This window comes from Mixophyes fleayi, chromosome 2 (genome assembly GCF_038048845.1).
Source record: "Mixophyes fleayi isolate aMixFle1 chromosome 2, aMixFle1.hap1, whole genome shotgun sequence".
In the NCBI taxonomy this organism is placed as follows: Eukaryota; Metazoa; Chordata; class Amphibia; order Anura; family Limnodynastidae; genus Mixophyes; species Mixophyes fleayi.
The window spans coordinates 169988574-170011102 of NC_134403.1; the positions used below are offsets into that span (position 1 = coordinate 169988574).

At 42.0% G+C, this 22529-nt stretch overlaps 1 protein-coding gene across 1 annotated transcript in view; it reads right to left on the minus strand.

The window, feature by feature from the left end:
* Nucleotides 1-5548, minus strand: part of ATP2A3 (ATPase sarcoplasmic/endoplasmic reticulum Ca2+ transporting 3) — a 168105-nt gene extending 162557 nt beyond the window's left edge. Inside the window, exon 1 of the mRNA XM_075194972.1 lies at nucleotides 5034-5548. Within this exon, the coding sequence (XP_075051073.1) occupies nucleotides 5034-5151 (118 nt within the window). The 5' untranslated portion in view covers nucleotides 5152-5548. The remainder of the gene's footprint in view (nucleotides 1-5033) is intronic.
* Between the last annotated feature and the right edge of the window lie 16981 nt (nucleotides 5549-22529).

Below are 22529 nucleotides of genomic sequence, written 5' to 3' on the forward strand. Positions count from 1 at the left end.
GATCAAGTGGCTCCAGCGACACTTCATACTACACGTCGACTTCGATGTCAACCGTGGCACACCAAAGCAACACGAAATCTTCAAAAACTGTCCCGTAAAGCAGAACGTCACTGGCGTAAATCTCGAAGCTCTAATGACTTCTTCACATATACTTCTGTCTACCACTCCTATCGAAATGCTCTGGACACTGCAAAACAAACATACTTTCAATCTCTTATCTATGCTCAGGCTTCTAACCCCAAACGCCTTTTCAATACATTTAATCATCTTCTCAATCCTCCCACCCCGAACCCTCCATCTACTATCAGTGCTCAGGATCTTGCTTCCTACTTCAAGGACAAGATTGACAAGATCAGACTAGAAATGGTATCCTCCTCCTCAACAAGCCATCAGCTCATTTCCTTCCCACTACCCTCTGACACCCTTTCTTCATTTGACCCCACAAATGAAGAGGAAATTTCTACGCTCTTCTTATCTTCCTACTCTACCTCCTGTCCTCTTGATCCTATTCCCTCGCAAATTGGTAGATCCCTGTCTTCTGTGCTCATTTCACCTCTAACTCAAATCTGTAATCTCTCACTCTCTACTGGCATCTTTCCATCACTATACAAGCATGCAGTGATTACTCCTATTCTAAAAAAACAAAACTCCGACCCAAACTCTCTCTCAAATTACCGTCCCATCTCTCAGCTCCCTTGCCCCTCCAAGCTTCTAGAGAGACTTGCCTACACTCGCCTCACACGCTTTCTTTCCGCAAACAACCTGTTGGATCCTCTTCAGTCTGGCTTTCGTTCTCAACACTCCACAGAGACTGCGCTGACCAAGGTTGTTAATGATCTGATCACTGCTAAGACTGAACGCCATTACTCTCTCCTAATTCTCCTTGATCTCTCGGCTGCATTTGACACCGTTGACCACTCTCTTCTCATACAAACGCTGCAATCCCTAGGTCTTCAAGACACAGTTCTATCCTGGTTCTCATCTTACCTCTCTAATCGCTCTTTCACTGTTAATTTCTCTGGAGCCACATCTGCTCCGCTTCCCCTATCAGTTGGAGTACCACAAGGCTCGGTGCTAGGTCCTCTGCTGTTCTCTATCTATACCGCTTCTCTTGGAAATCTAATAAGTTCCTTTGGCTTTCAGTATCATCTCTATGCGGATGATACCCAAATCTATCTATCCTCTCCTGATATCTCGACATCTGTGTTGTCCCGTGTAACTGACTGTCTTTCTGCCATTTCATCTTGGATGTCCTCTCGTCAACTCAAACTTAATCTTTCTAAAACAGAGTTAATAATATTCCCACCCGCCAACAAGAGCATACCTGACATTTCTATCTCTGTTGATAACATGACCATAAATCCCACCCCACAAGCTCGCTGCCTAGGTGTAATCCTTGATTCACGCCTATCCTTTGTTCCCCACATTGACTCTATATCTAAATCATGTTACATACATCTAAAGAACATTTCCAGAATCCGCACATATCTCACACAAGACACTGCTAAAACCTTAATTCATGCACTAATCATCTCCCGCATTGACTATTGCAATTCCCTCCTTACTGGTCTTCCCAAAAACAGACTCAAACCCCTAAAATCTATTTTGCATGCTTCGGCAAGACTGATTTTCCTTGCAAATAGCTATTCCTCTGTTGAATCACTCTGTATGTCTCTACACTGGCTGCCTGTCTTCTACCGAATCCAATATAAAATACTTTTACTAACCTACAAGGCCATCAACAAAGCTGCACCAACATACATCTCCTCTCTTGTCTCAAAATATCTCCCAACTCGGCAACTCCGTTCTGCAAAAGATCTGCGTCTCTCATCCACCCTCATTACATCCTCCCATTCCCGGTTACAGGACTTTTTTCGGGCTGCACCCACTCTATGGAACTCTCTCCCTCGCACAATAAGACTCTCCTCTGTTCTACAAACTTTCAAGCGTTCTCTGAAAACCTACCTATTCAGACAAGCTTATAATATTCCTCAACCACCATCTTAACCTCACTACCTTTAGCCTGTTACACAATTTCACACAAGACAACTACCCCCGGACCAACATTGTTGTGTGACGGGATCATTTAGCTTATGAGTCACTTTTACCTTTGCAGTCTGGCTGGGCCAAGATGCAAAATGTATACTTAACCTCATGTGTCAATCTCCCATTGTCCCATAGATTGTAAGCTTGCGAGCAGGGCCTTCTCACCTCTTTGTCTGTTTTACCCAGTTTGTTTATTAGTTTATTACGTTTGTCCCCAATTGTAAAGCGCTACGGAATATGTTGGCGCTATATAAATAAATGATGATGATGATGATGATGAACAAGTGTTTTTTATTTTTTAAGTAGACGACCCAACCAAAACATATGCATTTCATCAGCAGTTTTTAAAAGGGGCTGTCTGGCAAATGTTAAACTATGGGGAGCAAGACTCAGCCCAGCAGCCTACTAGGTACATTTTAAAGTAGAAAAAAAAAATGAAGGTGGCCCACTGATCTGGCCCTAGGCAGCCCAATATGAGACCGGGCTGGGGCGAGATGCCCCCCTGCCCATCTCTATATACAGCACTGCCCACTTTGTAAGAGATCATAATGACCTCTCCAAGTCAACACACACAAGCCCTATCAGAAAAGAAAGAACAAAAAGAACAAACAATAGAAAAAAAAAAAAAGTTTAAAATTGACATATATCCCCAAAAATAAAACAGTCATGCTTGGTTTAACCACTATTAATGGGTTAAGAATACAGAATTGACCTCAGCTGACCAAGTTCTACCTGAACCAGATTGAAATGTGTCATCTTCATTTATCCATATTTCCATGCCCACGTGCAGTGTCACATTGGTGCATTGTAGACTGGTATATATCAGCCCCAGGGACTCAGCGTTTAACTGTCCCTTATACTTGGACTGAACAGGCTGTATAAATGCCGGTTTCCTATCAGCACTGATATGTTCTATGAATGCTGGGTTTCTAGGGCCAATATACATATGCGGAAAGCGCCAACGGGCTACTATCCTAAGGATAATGTCTGAAACGCCTACAAAACGCTAGTGATTTGCAGCCAATTTTTCATCACTGCCTTTTTCTCTTTTATTACAGTCTGTTTAGAGCTGTAAAATTCTCATGGGAAGCTGTTAAATGTTTGTGTAATAGCAACCCATACATTACATGGCATATAATGTGAAAAACACTAATTTTCTATTCAGTTATGAAATGCTGGCATTTGGTAGCCCTGTCTTACATCACCTTCACACAATACTTGGTATAAGGTGTTATAATAATTATAGCTATGGTAACATTTGTTAGATGAGCAGCACTCCCACATATGTTAAACATGTTATTAATTATCAGATTTGCTATTTTAGCTTAAGGTTCTGAACACATACAAGAAAAATTACACCACAGACAGAAATTAAAACAGTAGATTAAGCTATCTTCTTATTCATTACTGTATCAGTATGACAGGGTTAGGATGCAGCTGGGTCTCATTGAACAACGAACCAATTCCAGTGTGCTTAAAATGATCATAGCTGGATAAGGTAGCTAAGCATAAAAGCCAAACTGAAGCTACCAATCTTTTCTTGGATGAAAATGATGCCATACAATGACTCAGGTCTCCATTCATTCTTTTACAATAAAGAGTTGCTAAGCCTTGAAAATGTGCTTTTCTGAAATCCAACATTTCTTACCAATGAACTGTCTAAAGCAACACAAAAAAGAATATAAAAAAAAATGTATGAAACACAGAAGCCGGTGCATCTTTCAAGGGAAGGGGGTCTCCGAAATTGGAAATAAAGGTTACCAGATCTGCTTAGACCAAAGTAATCAGGGTGATGAACTTTGTTGCTGTTTTTCCACAGATAAAGTTATTTTTTTACTTAATGTCAGCAAATTACTGACATTTGGTATAAACTTAAATACAATGCTGGTGAAATTTAAAATAAAGGAGCGCATAAAAATAAATAAGCAAATGAAAACTTAATAGTGCAAGAGTTTAAGTGACGGTTGCTCTATTATGTTGTTAAATATGCTTATACAATAGTGGAACTGTAGTAATAGAATTACAAATACTTAAATACTTAAAACAAGTTTAAAAAACCTGGCAAAACAAGTACACATAGTATAAAACCGCTGAGACAAAGCTAATGTCAGCCTAGTTTAGACCCCTAAGAACTATTTCGTTACAAGCCTTTTCCTGAGTGGATAGAATAATGACAATACCATTACATTTCTCACAACATTCAGACTTGCAATAACGTGAATGCATGTTACATGCGGAGAAAGTGAATTTGCTTTTACTGTTCTTGTCTGACCAGTGACAGCATCCACTTTCCCTACTGTGGGATAGGGGAGAGGCGTGAATGCATAGTGCACTAATCAAGATGCCCATTTTATTTTTTATATTTTATTTAATACTTGGCACAATAATAAACACCAGCATGTCCATGATGCCTATGTTATACGGATATCCTAATAATAATAATAATAATAATAATAATGACCCACTGCAAAGATCGCATGACTCTTGATAGCAATTCATAACTCAGGAACTGTATGGTCCCCATCTGCTCAGTGTCACTTCATGCTTTACTGAAAACGTGTGAGAAAAAATAAAACAAAACCCATTGCAATATTTCACAGATGTCTGTAACAGTAAAAGAGAATTAGAAATGAGTGGGAATCACTAGAATATATGTTGGGTAAAGCCAGTTACTCAGCTGTAGGGGAACTATAAGTCCATGCATTCCCTACCTAACAGAGGCTAAGCACATGTAGCCTAAGCATTGACTACTGTCATTCAAATAGTGTAACAGTAACTAAACATCCGTGTTAGGCCCAAAAATCAACACAAGTGACACTCCGGATGACAGAATTAGAGAAACACCCTATAGTAGACATGAGTGCAAAGATGTGGAATAACCTGTCGTAACTTGGAATATGCTCTACACGCAGCTCTGGATGACACTCAGACCTGGTAAATAGAAGAAAGTCAGTGGGCTCAGGTACAGAGAATATTGCATTACTCACCGTTTGGTCCATATTTGTCTCTGCTCCTCCGGACCTGCTCACTGCTCAGTCCGCAGCTCTCATTCACCTCGAAGTGGCGGAGCACCTCGGACACAGGCTTGGCGTGCGCGCTGTCCATGGTGGGCTTCTGTCCCGTTCTCCTCAGACTACCAGCGTGGGTGTAGACTACGGACGACGGCTGGATCTCCTGTCTGCAAAGTTATGTCCTGGAGATTCACTGTCTCTCTCCTCCCAAGAGATCTGGTAAGCCCTGGGGATCCTCTGGCGCTGCACCTTGTTTTACTCTAGTGGAAGGTGAGCTCTGGGAACCGCCTGCACACGGACTCGCACAACACTCTCCTCCTCCTGCTTCGTGCTGCTCATGACTGTGCCATACCGAAGACAAGTGCTGTCTGCCTAGTAAAGATGGGGTCTCCGACAGGAGTGACTTAAAGTTGCTGCTCAGTGCTAAACTTACTTGCTTATCCTACGCTACCTGAAGCCTCCCGATTGGCTGACTATAGCACCCAAATAGTTCCTGCCCACATCAACCTTCTATGCCTCTGCCCATTGGCCCTTTCTAACTTGAAATTAGCATTTTAAAGATTTAGCCTTCGGTAATGTTACTGTGGAAAATCTTTTTTCGAGCTTGTATAGATATGAACACCCCCTCCCTTCTCAGAGCTTTACTTCCTCTTATTCAGCTGCAACTGAGGATTTGCTAAATGCAAACTCTTAGCAAGAAGGCTGGATGCAGCGAGGAAGGTGTTAAGATACAAATCAACAGTGCTGAGGAGATAAGACATCGACAGCTGCGTTGTTATGGAAAATAGTTAACTGCAATTGCACATATTTACATCTGGGTACTCTATCACAAAATACTGCATATTTTAATCAGTTACAATGCTCTTGTAGGAGATGGGTGGTGTTTATTAGAATTAGACATCCATTACAATCAGGGCTTACTATGGGGCTACCTTTTTCTATACACTGTAATTAATAATAGTATTGCCAATTTTGTATCATAAGTTCGTTATAGGTAGGGTTCAAAAATAGTGAACCATTCTTAACTGTCAGGATCTACGTTTGATGTGTTACAACAAAAAATGATAAGATGTTATTAGGTGTGAGCTTGCTGTTCCGGCCATTTGTATCTTGGGCCAAATAAGTGTATCTTACAGGTCCAAATTAATATGGCTGTGCACTGACAGCACACAGTGGCCAGGCAAGCCAGGCTGGCCAGGCTTTCTGATCTCATCAATGTAGATCAGATTAATTTACATGTGCCTGCTGCATGTAGGGGCTACTTTAGTCTCCCTATCATCATCATAATGTATTTATATAGCGCCAGCAAATTCCGTAGCGCTTTACAGTTGGGGACGGACACAGTATTAAAACAATACTGGGTAATACAGACAAAGAGGTAAGAAGGCCATACTCTCAAGCGTATAAACTATGGGAGTTGGATACATGAGGTTAAATTTACATATTGCATGTGGGTTTCCTCCGGGTGCTCCGGTTTCCTCCCACGCTCCAAAAACATACTGGTAGGTTAATTGGCTGCTATCAAAATTGACCCTAGTCTCTCTCTCTCTCTGTCTGTCCGTCTGTTTGTGTATATTAGGGAATTTAGACTGTAAGCTCCAATGGGGCAGGGACTTATGTGAATGAGTTCTCTGTAGAGCGCTGCGGAATCAGTGGCGCTATATAAATAAATGGTGATGATGATGATTGGTCCTCCAAGATTGCAAAGGTAAAAAGGGATTTGTTTGCTATGTGATTCAAACACACAGCAATGTTGGTCAGTGGGTCAGAGGTTTGTTGCCTTGTGTGACCTGTATAAAGGGTGGTAATAGGGTAACCTATGGAGGTTAAGATGGTGGTTGAGGAATGTTATAAACTTGTCTGAAGCGTTGGGTTTTCAGACAACACTTGAAGTTTTGAAGACTAGAGGAAGGTCTTACTGTGCGAAGGAGGAAATTCCACAAAGTGTGTGCAGCCCGAAAAAAGTTCTGTAACTGGGAATGGGATCAGGTAAAGACTGTGGATGAGAGATGCAGATCTTGTGCAGAACGGAATTGTCAAGTTGGGAGATATTTTGAGACAAGTGAGAAGATGTTTGTTTGGGCAGCTTTGTTGATGGCCTTGTGGTTTAGTAGAAGTATTCGGTAAAAAAAACAGACAATCAATGTAGCGACTGACAGAGTGGTTCAGCAGAGGGAGAACGATTTGCAAGGAAAATCAATCTAGGTGGTGCGTGCAAAATAGATTGTAGGGGTGAGAGTCTGACTCGGGTTCAGTTCAGTTATGTCACAGGTAAGCATTTCAGAGCATTGTAAATGTGAAAGTACTGCTTGCACCTTTTTTCTATTGAAACAGTCATTTGTGACAGAGAAACAACAGTTCTCATTCAATATAAGGTGTCACTTTCTGCTTCAGAATACAGATTTTTATTGCAGCATTTAAAAGTAAAGCTAGGTACACACTACATAAGTTTTTTCCCAATGCAATATCTTTAATGATTTTACCACTGACCGAATGTCACGATCAGCATGCTGATTCATGTGTACTCAGTTACACAATTTTACACGATTTACCTTCAGATCTGTGCCCTTCATCTGTCATAACCATGGGCTGAAAAGATCTTGGGGTAAATGTATCAAGCTGAGAGTTTTCCGGCAGGATTGAAAAGTGGAGATGCTGCCTATAGCAACCAATCAGATTCTAGCTATCATTTTGTAGAATGTACTAAATAAATGATAACTTTAATCTGATTGGGTTTTGAAACCCGCCGGAAAACTCTCAGCTTGATACATTTACCCCCCTGTCTCTGTAAACTCTATGGAGATCTGCCTACAATGCTAGCCATGAGTGTATATATACTTCAGAACTAGCCCGATGTCGTTCATTGTGATTTTTAGTTAGTTTATAACATCAAATCAAATGATACAATGTGCTTTGGTACGATAAAACATAATCGTGGGAGCACACACACACTAATGCGATTTTTGATCTAACAGTCGTTTATCATGTGATTAGCACGATAATCGGGTAAAAAACCTGTAATGTGTAGCCATCTTAACATACAAGAGCTCCACAGAGCAATGAAAGCTTCAGATGAACTTGCCTAGGGTGCAGGGGCGGATTGGCAATGTAACCTACCGGGAAAAACCCTGGGAGGCCGACGACCTCAGGAAGCCGACTAGTCTTTTTAGGAGTTTATTTTAAAAAAAATAAAAAAATTATGTGTAGCCCCCCCCCCCCCCCCCCCCGAACGGCTGGGGAGGGGGAAAGGCAGTGTGGTACTAGGTAGCTGGCCCCTCCTCCGGGACCAGCCACCTACCTTAATGTGGCCGCGGAGAATGGTCTCTCCCCTCTCCCCCCCTCTGTGGCTGCAGTCTCCTACACAGGTCACATGGGAAGTGTCACATGACAGCTGCCGTCCCATGTGTGCAATGAGGGGAGTCTGCAGAAGGAACAAGGTAAGTGTATGTCTGCTAAAGTGTATGTCTCTGCTATAAAGTGTGTATGTGTGTCTCTCTCTCTGCTAAAGTGTGTGTCACTGCTAAAGTGTGTGTCTCTCTGCTAAAGTGTGTGTGTGTGTCACTGCTAAAGTGTGTGTCTCTGCTAAAGTGTGTGTGTGTGTGTGTGTGGGCTACTAAAGAGTATGTAGGAGAGGAGGGGCGCTACTAAAGGGTGTTTAGGATAGGAGTTGGGGCTGCTAAAGGGTATGTAGGATAGGAGTGAGGGCTGCTACAGGCTATGTAGGATAGGAGAGGGGGCTACTAAAGGGTGTGTAGGATAGGGGGGGGGGCTACTAAAGGGTGTGTAGGATAGGAGGGGGGCTACTAAAGGGTGTTTAGGATAGGAGTGGGGGCTACTAAAGGGTGTTTAGGATAGGAGTGGGGGCTGCTAAAGGTTGAAATGGGAGGGTCTTAATATATTGTGTGATAAGAGGGAAGGGAGGGGGCTGTCTTACTAGTTCATGGGTGGGAGATAGGGTATTAATTTAATGGCGGAGTTTATGTTGGGTCTAATTATTTAATGGGTGCTAATATTTGTGGGGTGATGGTGAGGCATTTAATTTATTAGTGGGATAATTTCATTTAATACTGGGCCTATTAAATTAATATGGAGTGAAGGGACCTTTAATTTAATGCTGGGATGGTTTGGGGCTATTAATTGAATGTAGGGCTGAGTTTGGGAAGGAGAGCTATTTATTATTTAAATGTGAATATTAATTATGTAATGCCGTGATGTTTTTGGAAAATGGTTATATTAAATGTAAATGCTATTAATTTATTGCTGGGGCTGTTTGGAGGGAGGGAAACAGGCCTAATTACTAAATGTGGGTGCTATTGATTAAGTGCCAGGGATGGTTGGAGTTTTCTAAATTTCATGTACCCATTTTTTTTTCCATGTAGGGCCGCCAACATTCCAGAATCCAGACAAGCAGCAAATGATCCAACAGCCACAGGTGGTGACAGTGACAAGAACAGGTAGGAGAGAGGAGGACAGTCTGCCAACTGTCCTGAATCTGGTGGGACAGTCCAGAATTTCGGTGACCGTCTCGCTTAGGATTTGGTCCTACTGAAAGGACAGTTGGGAGGTATGTCCCGCTTCACACTGTACTACTTGTGAAGGCAGAGCTGCGTGTACCTAACAGTAGTGCACACAGTTTTGCCTGTTTATTTGTCATATATAATAACCCCCCCTGTCTTAAGTGCCCCGTGCCCCCCAGAGCCTTATTCCAGCTCTAGCGATACTTTAGTGGTTCTCGCCTTGATTCCATTGCCTCCTTCTACCTTGCATTGGTCCCATTCTCAGATCACTTTGCTGAACATATTGCCAGCCCCCATTGTACTGACAATATAAGTAATCCTGCCTCCTTTAAACTTACTATATCACCAGCAAACCCTTGGAATAGCTCTCCCCTTCACTTATGCCATTGTCTGCCAACCCTCCCTGCACTGTTATTAAATCAAAACACCACCAATCACAGGGCACATTTAGGGCTCATACATAATTGTTACCAAAGAAGTGTTTTCTTGCAGATGCTTGAAGCATTTTACTTTTCTGGTGATCGCACTTGATAGCCATTTATTATAAGGATTATTTTTGATGCATTTTTTGAAACACACAGTACACATTTTTAAATATTAAAGAGAGAGATTTGGCTGGTAGTTACAGCTCATGATGTCAGGGAAAGATGCAACAGTGCGGTGAGGTGCTCATATGCTGCTCTGGCAGACTGATCAAATAGGATTCTGCCAACATGTTTCGTAATAGTTAAACTTATTAAACAAAGTCAGATATGTTTCTATGAAGGGAATTTTGGAAGAATGTGTTAGTAGGCAACTAAAGAAGTTTGAGCACAGAGGCATAAATCAGTCTCAGATAATGTAAAAGATTTCATGTATTTTTATAGCACAGGACTGGCAGCTTTTTCCCTGCTTTGCTTTAGAAATGACCCACTGTGTCTTAAGTCATCACATATAGGTTTTCCTAAATGTTACTACAACCGAATTCTAGTAGTTTTAAATCCTGCCTACTTTTGTGTTGGCCCCACCCACAGTTGATTTGCACCCGCCCACATGAGGCCACTTCAAGAATTTTTTCCAGGGCCACTTTAAGTTCCCAATCCGCCCCTGCTAGGGTGCCAGTGGTGCGGGGACACCTAACACACTGAATGAGTGGCACAGTGCAAAAACCATCCTGGTAGGTTAATGTTAGTGTGTGCATTTCTGTGATAGAGAATTTAGACTGTAAGCTCCACTGGGACAAGGACTGATGTGAATGACAAAACATTCTCAGTAAAGAGCTGTGTAATATATTGTAGTAATAATAATAATAGTTTATTGATGTAGGTAAGTGTTGGCTAACCTGTGACACTCCAGGTGTTGTGAAACTACAAGTCCCAGCATACCATTCCAGCAATAAGCTGCTGTATATTGGCAAAGCATGCTGGGACATGTAGTTTCACAACACCTGGAGTGTCACAGGTTAGCCAACACTGATGTAGGTAGAAAAAATTGCCAATAATGCAATCTCTATGTGTGTGGTCCTCAGCAAACCACACTGTTCATTTATCCTGCCCCATGCACATAGAGCCAGAGCCAATGAAATATATTTAGACCAAAAATGACAAGCCTTTCACCACATTAAGATAGACCCTTAGATGTATTAAATGGTCCAGCATGACCAGTCCTTATACTATAATAACTGAACATTATGGAATTGACTCATTTGAGGAATTAATTTCAACTAGACACAATTAGAATTTATGAGGTTGAACTTGATGGACCTGTGTCTTCTCTTAAATTTGCTAGGTAAACTATTTACTTATATGTTACACCATCCAATGGTTGTGACTAGCTGGTTACTAAACATTGTAGGGCCATTATGCAAAGCTAGAGTACTCATTTCTCTGGAATCTTTAGTGTAGGGAAATTTAATTACACCATGGGGCAATATGCAAGCAAAATATTATTTATTGCCTCCCTATAATATTCTGTTGAAAAACTATTGTAAGAAAATGATATCTGTAACACATAAACAATTATTTTCAATTATTTTTGAAATAAGGATGGAATATATTCTAACAACTCAGGGTCTAATTTTGACAATCTATTTTATAGTAAAGGATTGCACCCTATGTGATCTAGATATTCAGTTTAATCCACATGCGTCACCAAATTGGACACAGGACTGGTCGTTCAGAATGATCAAGTGGATCAGAAAGTGTGTGTCCAGCTTTATAGATGTTTGTGGCTTGCAGGACAACCCTTTTATGCATGGGCACATTTGTTGTAACGAGAGGTGAACACCTAGCTTCACATGGTGTAGTTGAGGAGATAATGAATGTGGTAGGTTGTGCATGTTGTTGGTAATCTGTTATCCCTAAAGTACTTTATTAAATCATTTTTGGAAGTGGTATTGGGACAGCAATACTGGTTGCTGTAGGGGTGGGTTGAAGGAACTGTGGTTTCTGTAGATCAAGCACTGCACCACCTTTCCTGTACATCATTAAAGGGAACCACCACTTAGGTGGCTTCAACACTGCATGTTATGAGACACTGCCAGAGCTGAGAAGTAGAGTGTGCCAGTAGGCCGCATTCCATACATTGCATGGAGCAGACAGGGCAGAGCTGGCAATGCAGGTTTGATTTTATAAATAGCTGGCGCATTATGCATTATATATTGTGGAAAAAAAATTGCGCATGTCCAGGTTTATTTTGTGGCTAACATGGAGTTTGGGGTGGAGGGGGATTTCGAAGAGCAGCAATTTCACGTTTAGCCCCAGGCAGCAGAAAAGCTAGAAGGGCCCCTGATTTTAATATGTGTCCAAATAAGGTGTTCATGGCCTCAATTATAAATTTGGAGGTCCCCCACATCCTGAGAGACTGTTCTCTCATTCCCCAGTCAGAGCTGGATTAAGGCTCTGGGGGGCCCGGGGCACTTTAGACAGGGGGGCCCCTATGATGTAACATGGTTATCATTTTATACAAATGCACAGGCAATACAATGTGCACTGCTGTTAGGTGCACGCAGCTCTACCTTCATATGCAGTACAGTGTGAATCGGGACATACCTCCCAACTGTCCTTGTAGTCGGACCCAATCCTGACTACACGAGACAGTCACCCAAATTCAGGACTGCCCGACCAGATTCAGGACAGTTGGCAGACTGTCCTGCTCTCTCCTACCTGTTCTTATCACTGTCCCCACCTGTGACTGCTGGTGTCTCAGTTGCGGCTTGTCTGGATTCTGGAATGTTGGAGGTCCTATATGGAAAAAAAAATGGGTACATGAAATTTTCGAAAATTCCAACCAGCCCCAGCATTAAAACAATGGTATTCCCTTTTAATATATAAACATATTTCCCTCCCTCCAAACAGCCCCAGCAATAAATTAAATGGCATTTAAAAAATATAACCATTTCCCACATCTACGGCATTAAATAATTCATATTCACATTTAATAAAAAGACCTAATTTTCTACAAAACAGCCCCACATTCATTTATGAACTTCCAAACCACCCTAGCATTAAATTTTAAGGTCCAATCACCCCATCTTAAATTGATAGACCCCACTATTAAATTAAATTGCCCCACCATCACCCCACAATAAAATAGCACCCATTAAATAATTAGCATCCACCTGCAATCCACCATTAAATTAATAATATAATGTGTGAGGGAAGGGAGGTTCTTAATATAATGTGGGAGGTAGGTTAACATACTATCCCCTCTCCCACACATTATATTAACATACTACCCCCTCTCCCTCACACATTATATTAACATACTACCCCCACTAACTTTGTTCTATCCATGTGCTGTATGACCTTGTTTCTCTTCACACATGGGACGGCACCTGTCACGTGGTGCACGTCCCATGTGACACCAATAGCAGGCCACGCATAGGGGAATGGGGGGGAATGGATCGTAAGGATCCGCGGCCAATAATAGAAGGTGGCTGGTCTCGGAGGAGGGACCAGCCACCAAGTAATAGCAAGTAATAGAGACTTGGGCCAGTGCAGGGACCGGCCCAAAATAGTCTCTTTTTTCTGTCCAGCCCAGCGGGCATATGCCACGCAGCTCCCCGTCCCAGCCCGCCCCTGAAACTAGCATTGATACTGCACATTAAAAAAAAAAGAAATACTGATAAAATGACATCAGTTTTGACTATATATATATATATATATATATATATATATATATATATATATATATACATACACAGATAGATAGATAGATATTATATAGATAGATATATCAAAACTGGTGTCATGTTATCAATGTTTCTTTTTTTTTTATGTGCGTTATCAATGCTAGCTTCAGGGACGGGCTGGGACGGGGAGCTGGGTGGATATATATGTGTGTGTGTATATATGTATTATATATATATATATATATATATATATATATATATATTATATATAATAATGATTAGATGATTAGTGATTATGACCCAGACCAACTCCTGTCACCCACAGACACTCAGACCCACTCCTATCACCTACAAACATCCAGACCCACTCCTATCACCTACAAACACCCAGACCCACTCCTGTCACCCACAGACACCCAGACCCACTCCTGTCACCCACAGGCACCCAGACCCACTCCTGTCACCAGGGCCGGATTAACCATAGGGTTGACTGGGCTAGAGCCCAGGGGCCTATGGCATCCAGGGGGCCCTTGAAAGTGCTCAGCAGCAGTATTGATCGGTCGGGGGCGGGGGCGCCCCCAGACTGATCAGTGCTGTTGAGCACTTTCCCTGCAGTACTTCCCCGGCGCGCTGTATTCTCCTTACTGAGGAGATCTCGTGAGTCTCACTCTCACGAGATCTCCTCAGTAAAGAGTGTACAGCGCTCCGGGGAAGGAGGAGAAGGAGGTAAGTGCCGGGGGGGGGGGGCGGCTCGGATCATCGGGGGGGGGGGGGGGGGCGGCTCAGATCACGGGGGGGGGCCCTCACGGGGGAATGGAGGCCCCCCTTAGCCCAGGGGCCTCCATTCCCTTAATCCGGCCCTGCCTGTCACCCACAGACACCCAGACCCACTCCTGTCACCTACAAACACCCAGTCCCACTCCTGTCACCCACAGACACCCAGACCCACTCCTGTCACCCACAGACACCCAGTCCCACTCCTGTCACCAACAGACACCCAGTCCCACTCCTGTCACCCACAGACACCCAGACCCACTCCTGTCACCCACAGACACCCAGCCCCACTCCTGTCACCTACAAACACCCAGACCCACTCCTGTCACCCACAGACACCCAGACCCACTCCTGTCACCCACAGACACCCAGTCCCACTCCTGTCACCCACAGACACCCAGTCCCACTCCTGTCACCCACAGACACCCAGTCCCACTCCTGTCACCCACAGACACCCACTCCCTCTCCTGTCACCCACAGACCCTCCCCCCCGTGTTCAGTCACCTTTGGTCAGGCCTCTGGTTGGAAGGTTTAGCTGACCACTCTTCATGGCCGCTTTGATCAGCCCCTGGGGCACCGCTGGCTCTCTTGTCTATGAAGCCGTCCTGGGATTAGGAGCTGCTGCGGCTGCACATGCGCAGCAGCTCTATTTCGGCCTCTTAGAATGTACAGCAGCCGCGGTGCTGCTGTACATCAAGCCTGCTGTCACATTTTGTGAGGGGGGAGGGGGGGTGCGCCTATGTCAGGGGGCCCCACAGTCTCACAAGAAAAAGAATCGGATCACCAACTGACAGGTGATCCGATCAGCGTGCGGCCGGCGGCGGCGGGGGGCCCTCAGAGAGAGGGGGGCCCGGGGCACGTGCCCCCTGTGCCCCCCCCTTAATCCGGCTATGTCCCCAGTAACCTCCTCACAGTGCCAGCCCATACTCTATAATATCTCTGAACATTAGGGGGTGGATTCATTTAAGGAATTAACTTGAATTAGCCACTGTTATAATTCATGAATGGTTGAACTGGCTATTTTACTATGCAAATAATTGACTTAAATTACACACCATCCAAAGTTTACAACTAGCTGGTTGCTAAACATTGTAGGACCATTATGCAAAACAAGAAAAACAATGTATATAAAACTATATATTTTTATAACAATGATACTACTCTCTCTCTTTCCCCTGCGTCTCTCTGTCTGTCCACCCCTCCCCTTAGATTGTACGCTCCTCTGAGCAGGGCCATCTCTCCTCCTGTTTCCACCACTTCTAACTCTGCTCTCCAGCTACTTAGCCCTCCTCCTCGAGGGTCCTCCACCCCACGTCCACTCTCGCTCCCTCCTCCCCCCTGGGGGTCTCCCTGTCTTCCGCGCCCTACTTCTTGGGCCCCGTCGTTTGCGGATCCTCCCTCCCCCTTCCCCGCCCTCTCTAGCTGTGCATTGAGCTTATTGAGTTACTGTGCTTACTGTTTACTGTACTGTGCTGTCTCCAGGCGCGGGCTGACGGATGTCAGCCCGGGGGGCACACGCCGCACAGGCGGCCGCATCACATGACACGTGATGCGGCCGCATCACATTGATATTACTTCCGGGGAGCGGGCGGCCCTAACAGCCGTGACTCTGAGCGGCCCGGGGGGCCGATGCCCCCCTGCCCAGCCCGCCCCGGCTGTCTCCCGTTGTATTGTAATTTGTTTGTCCCTGTACGGCGCTACGGACACCTTGTGGCGCCTTATAAATAAAAAATAATAATAATAATAATAAAAGCAATTTTAGAGGATGCAATGTTAATGGGACCTTTGAACATATTTGGCGGTAATGTCAATATAATAAGAATACATTGGTAATAAACATAGTTATTTCCAGACAGTTTAAAGTATCTTGCCTTCAAGTACTGCCAGGTTATATGGTTAAGTCCCTCACAAAAGAGGAAAACAACTTTGTGAAATGTATTTCATTTTGTATCCCCTAACCCAGAGGTGCTCAAACCCAGTCCTCAAGAGCTAACAACAAGTCATGTTTTCAGGATTTCTGTTTGTAGAAACAGGTGGGATAATAACTCAACCAGCCACATAGATTAATAAGTGCATGATTAAAGAAATCCTGAATACATGAACTGTTGGTAGCTCTTGAGGACTGAGTTTGGGCATCTCTGCCCTAACCTAATGCTAACAATTAGAAGAAAATCGCTTACCAGTTCAGTTAATAAAATCTATTAAAACTTGAATGATATAGAAAGGTATATTGCAAAATATTTGGGACAAGAAAAAAAAAATGCAATTTGGACTTTTGTGCAGAAGTAGCCCATGTATGCACTGGTACAATTAGTAAACAGTATGTTTAAACTCTGCAGATTAAATATTAAATGGCCACTAAATCCAATAATTGAACATTTCAGATAAGAACCCTGAAGGAATATACAACATTCATTGTTAACCTGGCAGTCCACTGCAACTCTGTTCAAAATGAAAGTACTACATCCATACTCATTACGGCCAGCTGAATCTCGTGTCCTAATGGGATCTGATACAGGTCAAAGAGATGAGGTTGCAGTCATTTGAGTTACTGTGCCATCTTTGGTCTGTGCTTGAATCAGTCATTTCACATAGTACATTACAGCAGAGCAAGTACACAATAATGTCACTGAAACTCTGCTTGCTTAGTTAAATAAGTAACTTCCTCCTAACATGGCAATCCTCTAGAGGTCACTAAAAAAAGTGCATAGTGGACATGTTTAATATAAACACTGCAGTTATTTGATATATATAATTAGATCAGTAATATACAGCCTTTGATATATAGTAATACTAAACAGTAGCTTTACTTGCATTTCACTTATTAAACATATGATGAAATGGAGTGTTTTTTTTTGTGTTGGCTCTCATCACTCCTACCAACATCTGCATTTTTACCTGAACACAGTAAAGTCTTGAAATGGAAACAAATATAATTCACAATCCTGTATTCCTGTGTAAATTGAAACTATATTAAATAAAAATAATGTTTTGAAAGATATGCTCGCTTAGAGCAGGCACCTACAGATTTAACGGTATATTTCACTAGGATCATCCATGTATCCCAAGTTTTGAAGTAGAGCAACTGGTAGCCAATCAGATTATTAGAATGCTCACAGCAGCACCAAATATTTCAGTAGATTGAGTGTGATAGAGTGAGCTAATCCCATGGGAGGCAGTGATCAGTCCATTTATGTGATTTTATTAGGGAGAACAGGGACAGTGGCATGATGTTGGGAGACATAAGCTAGAAACCACAGACCAAGGCTAGGTACAAACTGGAGCGTTTTTGTCCAATAATCGGGCAAATCAGCCGACATATGACCGTTTGGTCGGAAGCCAGGTTAGTGTGTATAGTGACACGATGGTCGAAAGTCATTCCAAAGTGTCAATTGTCGTCTCATTTGGTTGGCCGTACTGTTTAATATTTTCCGACCAATCAGCGACCGATCATGTGGTATGTAGTATGTATGCACACATGCTCACGATCTCCATAGAGTTTACAGAGCCAAGCTCTTTTCAGCCGATGCTAGCAATGAATGGTGAATAAATGTAGAGAGTGCTGTAGAAGGAATAATTAATTTGTTCGCTCTGAGACAGAATGTTTCGTTTCAGAGTCACAGAAGCTAACAAAATTCGTTAGGATATGTGGATAGGTATAACAAAGCGTTTTCATCAGTGGGACAATGGGACAATAATGAATGATTGAATATTGTGCTGTCATTCTCTGAAGACTAGAAGGACCAGATGAAGGACCAGATGAAGAGCACAGATCTGAAGGTAAATCGTGTCAGTGTGTAAGCATGAATCGGCAGACTGATCGGACCTTCAGTCGTAGGTTCAATCGTTTGAGATAACACGTCGGTCGGAAGATTCTTCAGTGTGTACCTAGCCCAAGAGTTAGAAATTAGAAGAAGTAGGTTCTCAATAACACTGCAAATTGAAAAGTAATGAGTACTGTCAGACTTGTGTGTGGAAAATTGTAGCTTCAAACAGACCTCAATATAAAACAGAGTTTGTTAATTTCTACTTATCTTTCTAAGACAAGGGTTTTCTCCATCTAAAACTAAGAAATATACTGCATATGTACTTCCTGTCAGCAGTATATAGCTAAATAGCAGTACTCCCTTTCATTTGACCTCTTGAAACACTGGTAGTTATCGTCCCAGGAAAAATACAAGAAATGCATGGTCATATCATAGTGAAACTGCAGCCCATTTTCCCAAGTCAGGCTCCATTCAGATGTCTATAGTATGTTGGAACAAGCCTGCACTCAACTAGTTTGCATTGCAACATATTGCTTCAAGCCTGTCCTCACACAAGTCTTCAATGCCCAATCACCAGTAACTGTCCTTTTTCTTTTTCTCACTGTAAGTTGTCACTTCATTCCAGCCTAGTAAGTTTTAAACACTTACTGCCAATCTGTAGGTTCCCAATGTTCTCACTCCATTATGTAATGGACTAGTGAGTGGTAAGTCATTGGCAACCAGGTATTTACAGCAATTTGACTTTTTGACATCTATGAGCACTTATAAGGAGTTTGCTCATTTTGTAATGGTGGGTGTGTGGGCCGAGACTTTGCTACAGGAAGCACACACTCTCATTGATATGTAATTTGGATTCCATGCACCCTCACATAGTTTGACGATGAATACCACTGGCCAAAGTTGTTAACCTCTTCAGTCTTTCCCAATATGAATCACATGTAGGTGATGATTAGACTATCATTTACAATCCCCCTGTTGTCAGTTGTCTGACATTATTATTGATCTGAAACTATCTTACCCAAACTTAGTGGTACCAATATTTTCATTCACTTCTTTTGGTCCCAATCTAATTATTACATTTTTCAATGGGAACAAAATGTGTAAATATGTTAAAAAAAAGGGGTTAACAGGGAAATCATGTATCCAGTTAGGAATAAATTTATCAAACTGCAGTTTGAAATAGTGGAGATGTTGCCTATACAAATCAGATTCTAGGGGGTAAATGTAGGAACCTCCGGATTCTTCAACTCCGGCGAGTTCATCGTCTTCAGCGCTTAAATTTAAAGCGGCGCTGCCTTGTAAAGGGAAGTCTATAATGTAGATTTTGTTTCTACTGTGAATAAGAAAAAAATCAGTATTTATAAACTGCAACACAGAATTTGTTATATATATTCCACATGGTCAGCTACAATATGTAGATAGAACTACAAAAAATTTTAAAAAATTGATTTGTGGAGCACAAAAGAAATATCAATAATAGCTTTAAAAATCATAGTGTCTATAAACATTTTTAGAGTGTCCATAGCTCAGATCCATCGCATGTTAAAGTGTATGGGATAGAACAGATTAAAATAAAAGATAGGGGAGGAGAGTTTAATAGATAGCTCTGTAGACAGGAAGCATTCTGGATATATGAATTATAAAGTTTGTCTCCAAATGGTCTAAATGAGACTGTGATTTTGAATGGCATAATTTGATGGTACTATTCTATTATTTAGTATATTTTGTTTTTATACATTTGTTATATAAATGCATTTTTATTTCTTATTAATAGCATTATATGTTAACCATATATAATATGTATATTTCCTGTAGAGAATAAGTGTTATTATTTGTATGCTTATTTCATTTAATTCATTTATATCGATATAGTTTATGGAACTGTTCTCAAGACAATTGAACAGAATCTATATATAATAGTGATACCATCTATGACTATTATTAGTGGTCATGGAATTTATATGGTTAATTAAATTCTATGTCTTTCCTTGGTCTTATCAGTGAGTTCACTGTTTTAAGTCTGTCCACCCAATTTGTGTGATTGCACAGGTGAGCTGTTTGGAATATTACCAATTAATATCATTAACATCGTTTGCGCATTGTGTGCAGTACTTACCGTGGTTTGGAGCGAGCTGTTCATCGGTGTAGTAGCCCTAAAGGATTGAGCAGGATCTCCAGCACAGCGGACAAGCTGCAGCATTCTCCTTACTATCAGCAGGGAATGGAGTATGTGAGACTCTACCCAGCTATAGTTTGATTACTGAACATTTGACAAAAACTTATCAGGTACAAGCCTAAAGGAGTGCCATCTAAATGGGGTGCTAAATTGGTCTTATCAGTGAGTTCACTCTCCAACACACTGCTTACACCTTTGACTATCACCTATCACCTACCTACCCTTTGTAAGGCGCCGTCCCCGCATCGCTATCATGAAGCGGGGTAGGCCGTCTGTCATTTTTTTTGTTTTTTTTTCTGGAAGCACCGTTTGGGCAGGTGCAGTAGCGCGCCCCGTTGCCATGCAACGGAACTCTATGTTCTAGTGCTGGTCCACAGTCTATGGCGCCCTGATCGCCAACCAATCATTCCCTTAGTCCCTCTATATAAATCTAACTCTGGCACCATTAGGGTGCTAGAGTATAAGGTCCATTCCTATCTCCAGCGTTCTCTGTATGTTTGCTTCCTTTCCTGTTTTGACCCGGCTTGCTTGACTTCTCTCCTGGATCCTGTTTTGGCTGATACAGTCTCCTGGCTAGACTTCGGCTTTTCTGACCATTCTTGTGATTCTCCCTCAGTACTACATCGTCCTCTTGGTTTGACCCGGCTTGACCTGACTACCCCCTTGGAGAACCGCGACCATGTGCATCCCTTGCAGCGAAGTCCAAACCTCCTTGCAGGGGTCCCTGGTGAAAACCAGGGGTGCGTTAGACTCTGCGCCTCCTTGTACAGTAGTGCCAATACTGCTTAGTAGCTCCATCCAGGTGACAGCCCTGACACCCCTATCTGACTTATTTTACATATCTTGGAGTTACAGTTGAAGTACTGTTTTATCACACATGTTGTTATGCCATTTCACTGTATTCTCTCCTGTTCTAAATAAAAATATATATAAAATAAATATTGCCCTTCCTTTCCAATCATCATAGAAACTATAGGTGGGAAACACATGGACACTGATGCCGAATTGGACTTACACCCATTTGCATAGCGGAAAATCAGCAAGTTTGTACTGTGCATAATCACAAAACAAGTCATATGCATATGCTCAAATGCAAACTCGAGAGGTGGGATGATGGATGGAAGGCGTTCTAACGTAAACTGAGTACAGGAAGGGCGTGTTCGTGAACAGATATGGACCCGCACAGAGATGCATATAAGCATGTCAGTAGTCGCATAACTTGCAGGTGTCTAAGGACAAGTGCAAATACAGACTGATGAAGATGATGGTTGCCAGTGCTAACTAGCTTCTTCTGATTGGCTTATTGCAGATTCCCCTCTGAAGCTGACAGGTCCCTCCTTTATTGATTGTGCATATATTAGATGGTTTTGATGAATATATTTTACCAAGATTTTTTTAGAAGTCGTACATGAGGAAAGTTACACCTCCTGTATTCTAAACAATTATTCTTTATATTGTTCCTACCCAATAGTGAATGCATATTTTGCTATCACAACAAAAGTTTAAAAAAATTGGCTGTAAGTGTATCTGACACCTGGCATAAACCTAGCGCAAGTGATAACTGGTGCAGAGCTGCATGCATCTTGAGATTAATCCAATTGCATTTTTTGTGAATGCATTTTACACCTGTGTCTTTTGAAGCAAATGTGTTCAAACTTAGCATCAGCCCAATGGTTATTATGTTTTTTCATTGTGGTTTTCAGAACTTTGAATAAAGGCTTTCCACATAAGAAATCCCATACCTATACTCAGATGCGTGTTATGCTGAAAACCAAGTTTTTTTTTGACTTCTGCTACCAAGACGTGACTTATTTATATGTTTAAAAAATACCAGTGTTTAGTTAACTGTATAGACCATTGTTAGATAGTAGTTAGAATTATTGGACTATTCACTCTGAAACATTTCCTGAACAGTTAATACTGAGTTAATAAGGTTTGAATGAAATCTTACATACACAGTACAACAAAGGTTATCAAAATAATATAATTAAAATGTTAAAACAGCAGCAATTCAAGGGAACAACTGGTTTAACTTGGTTTTCTGTATTATTGTCTCCCAAATAATTATTCCATTTAGGGATCACTGGGTCATTAAGCCCAAATAAACTATAGTTTCCCACTGCATTG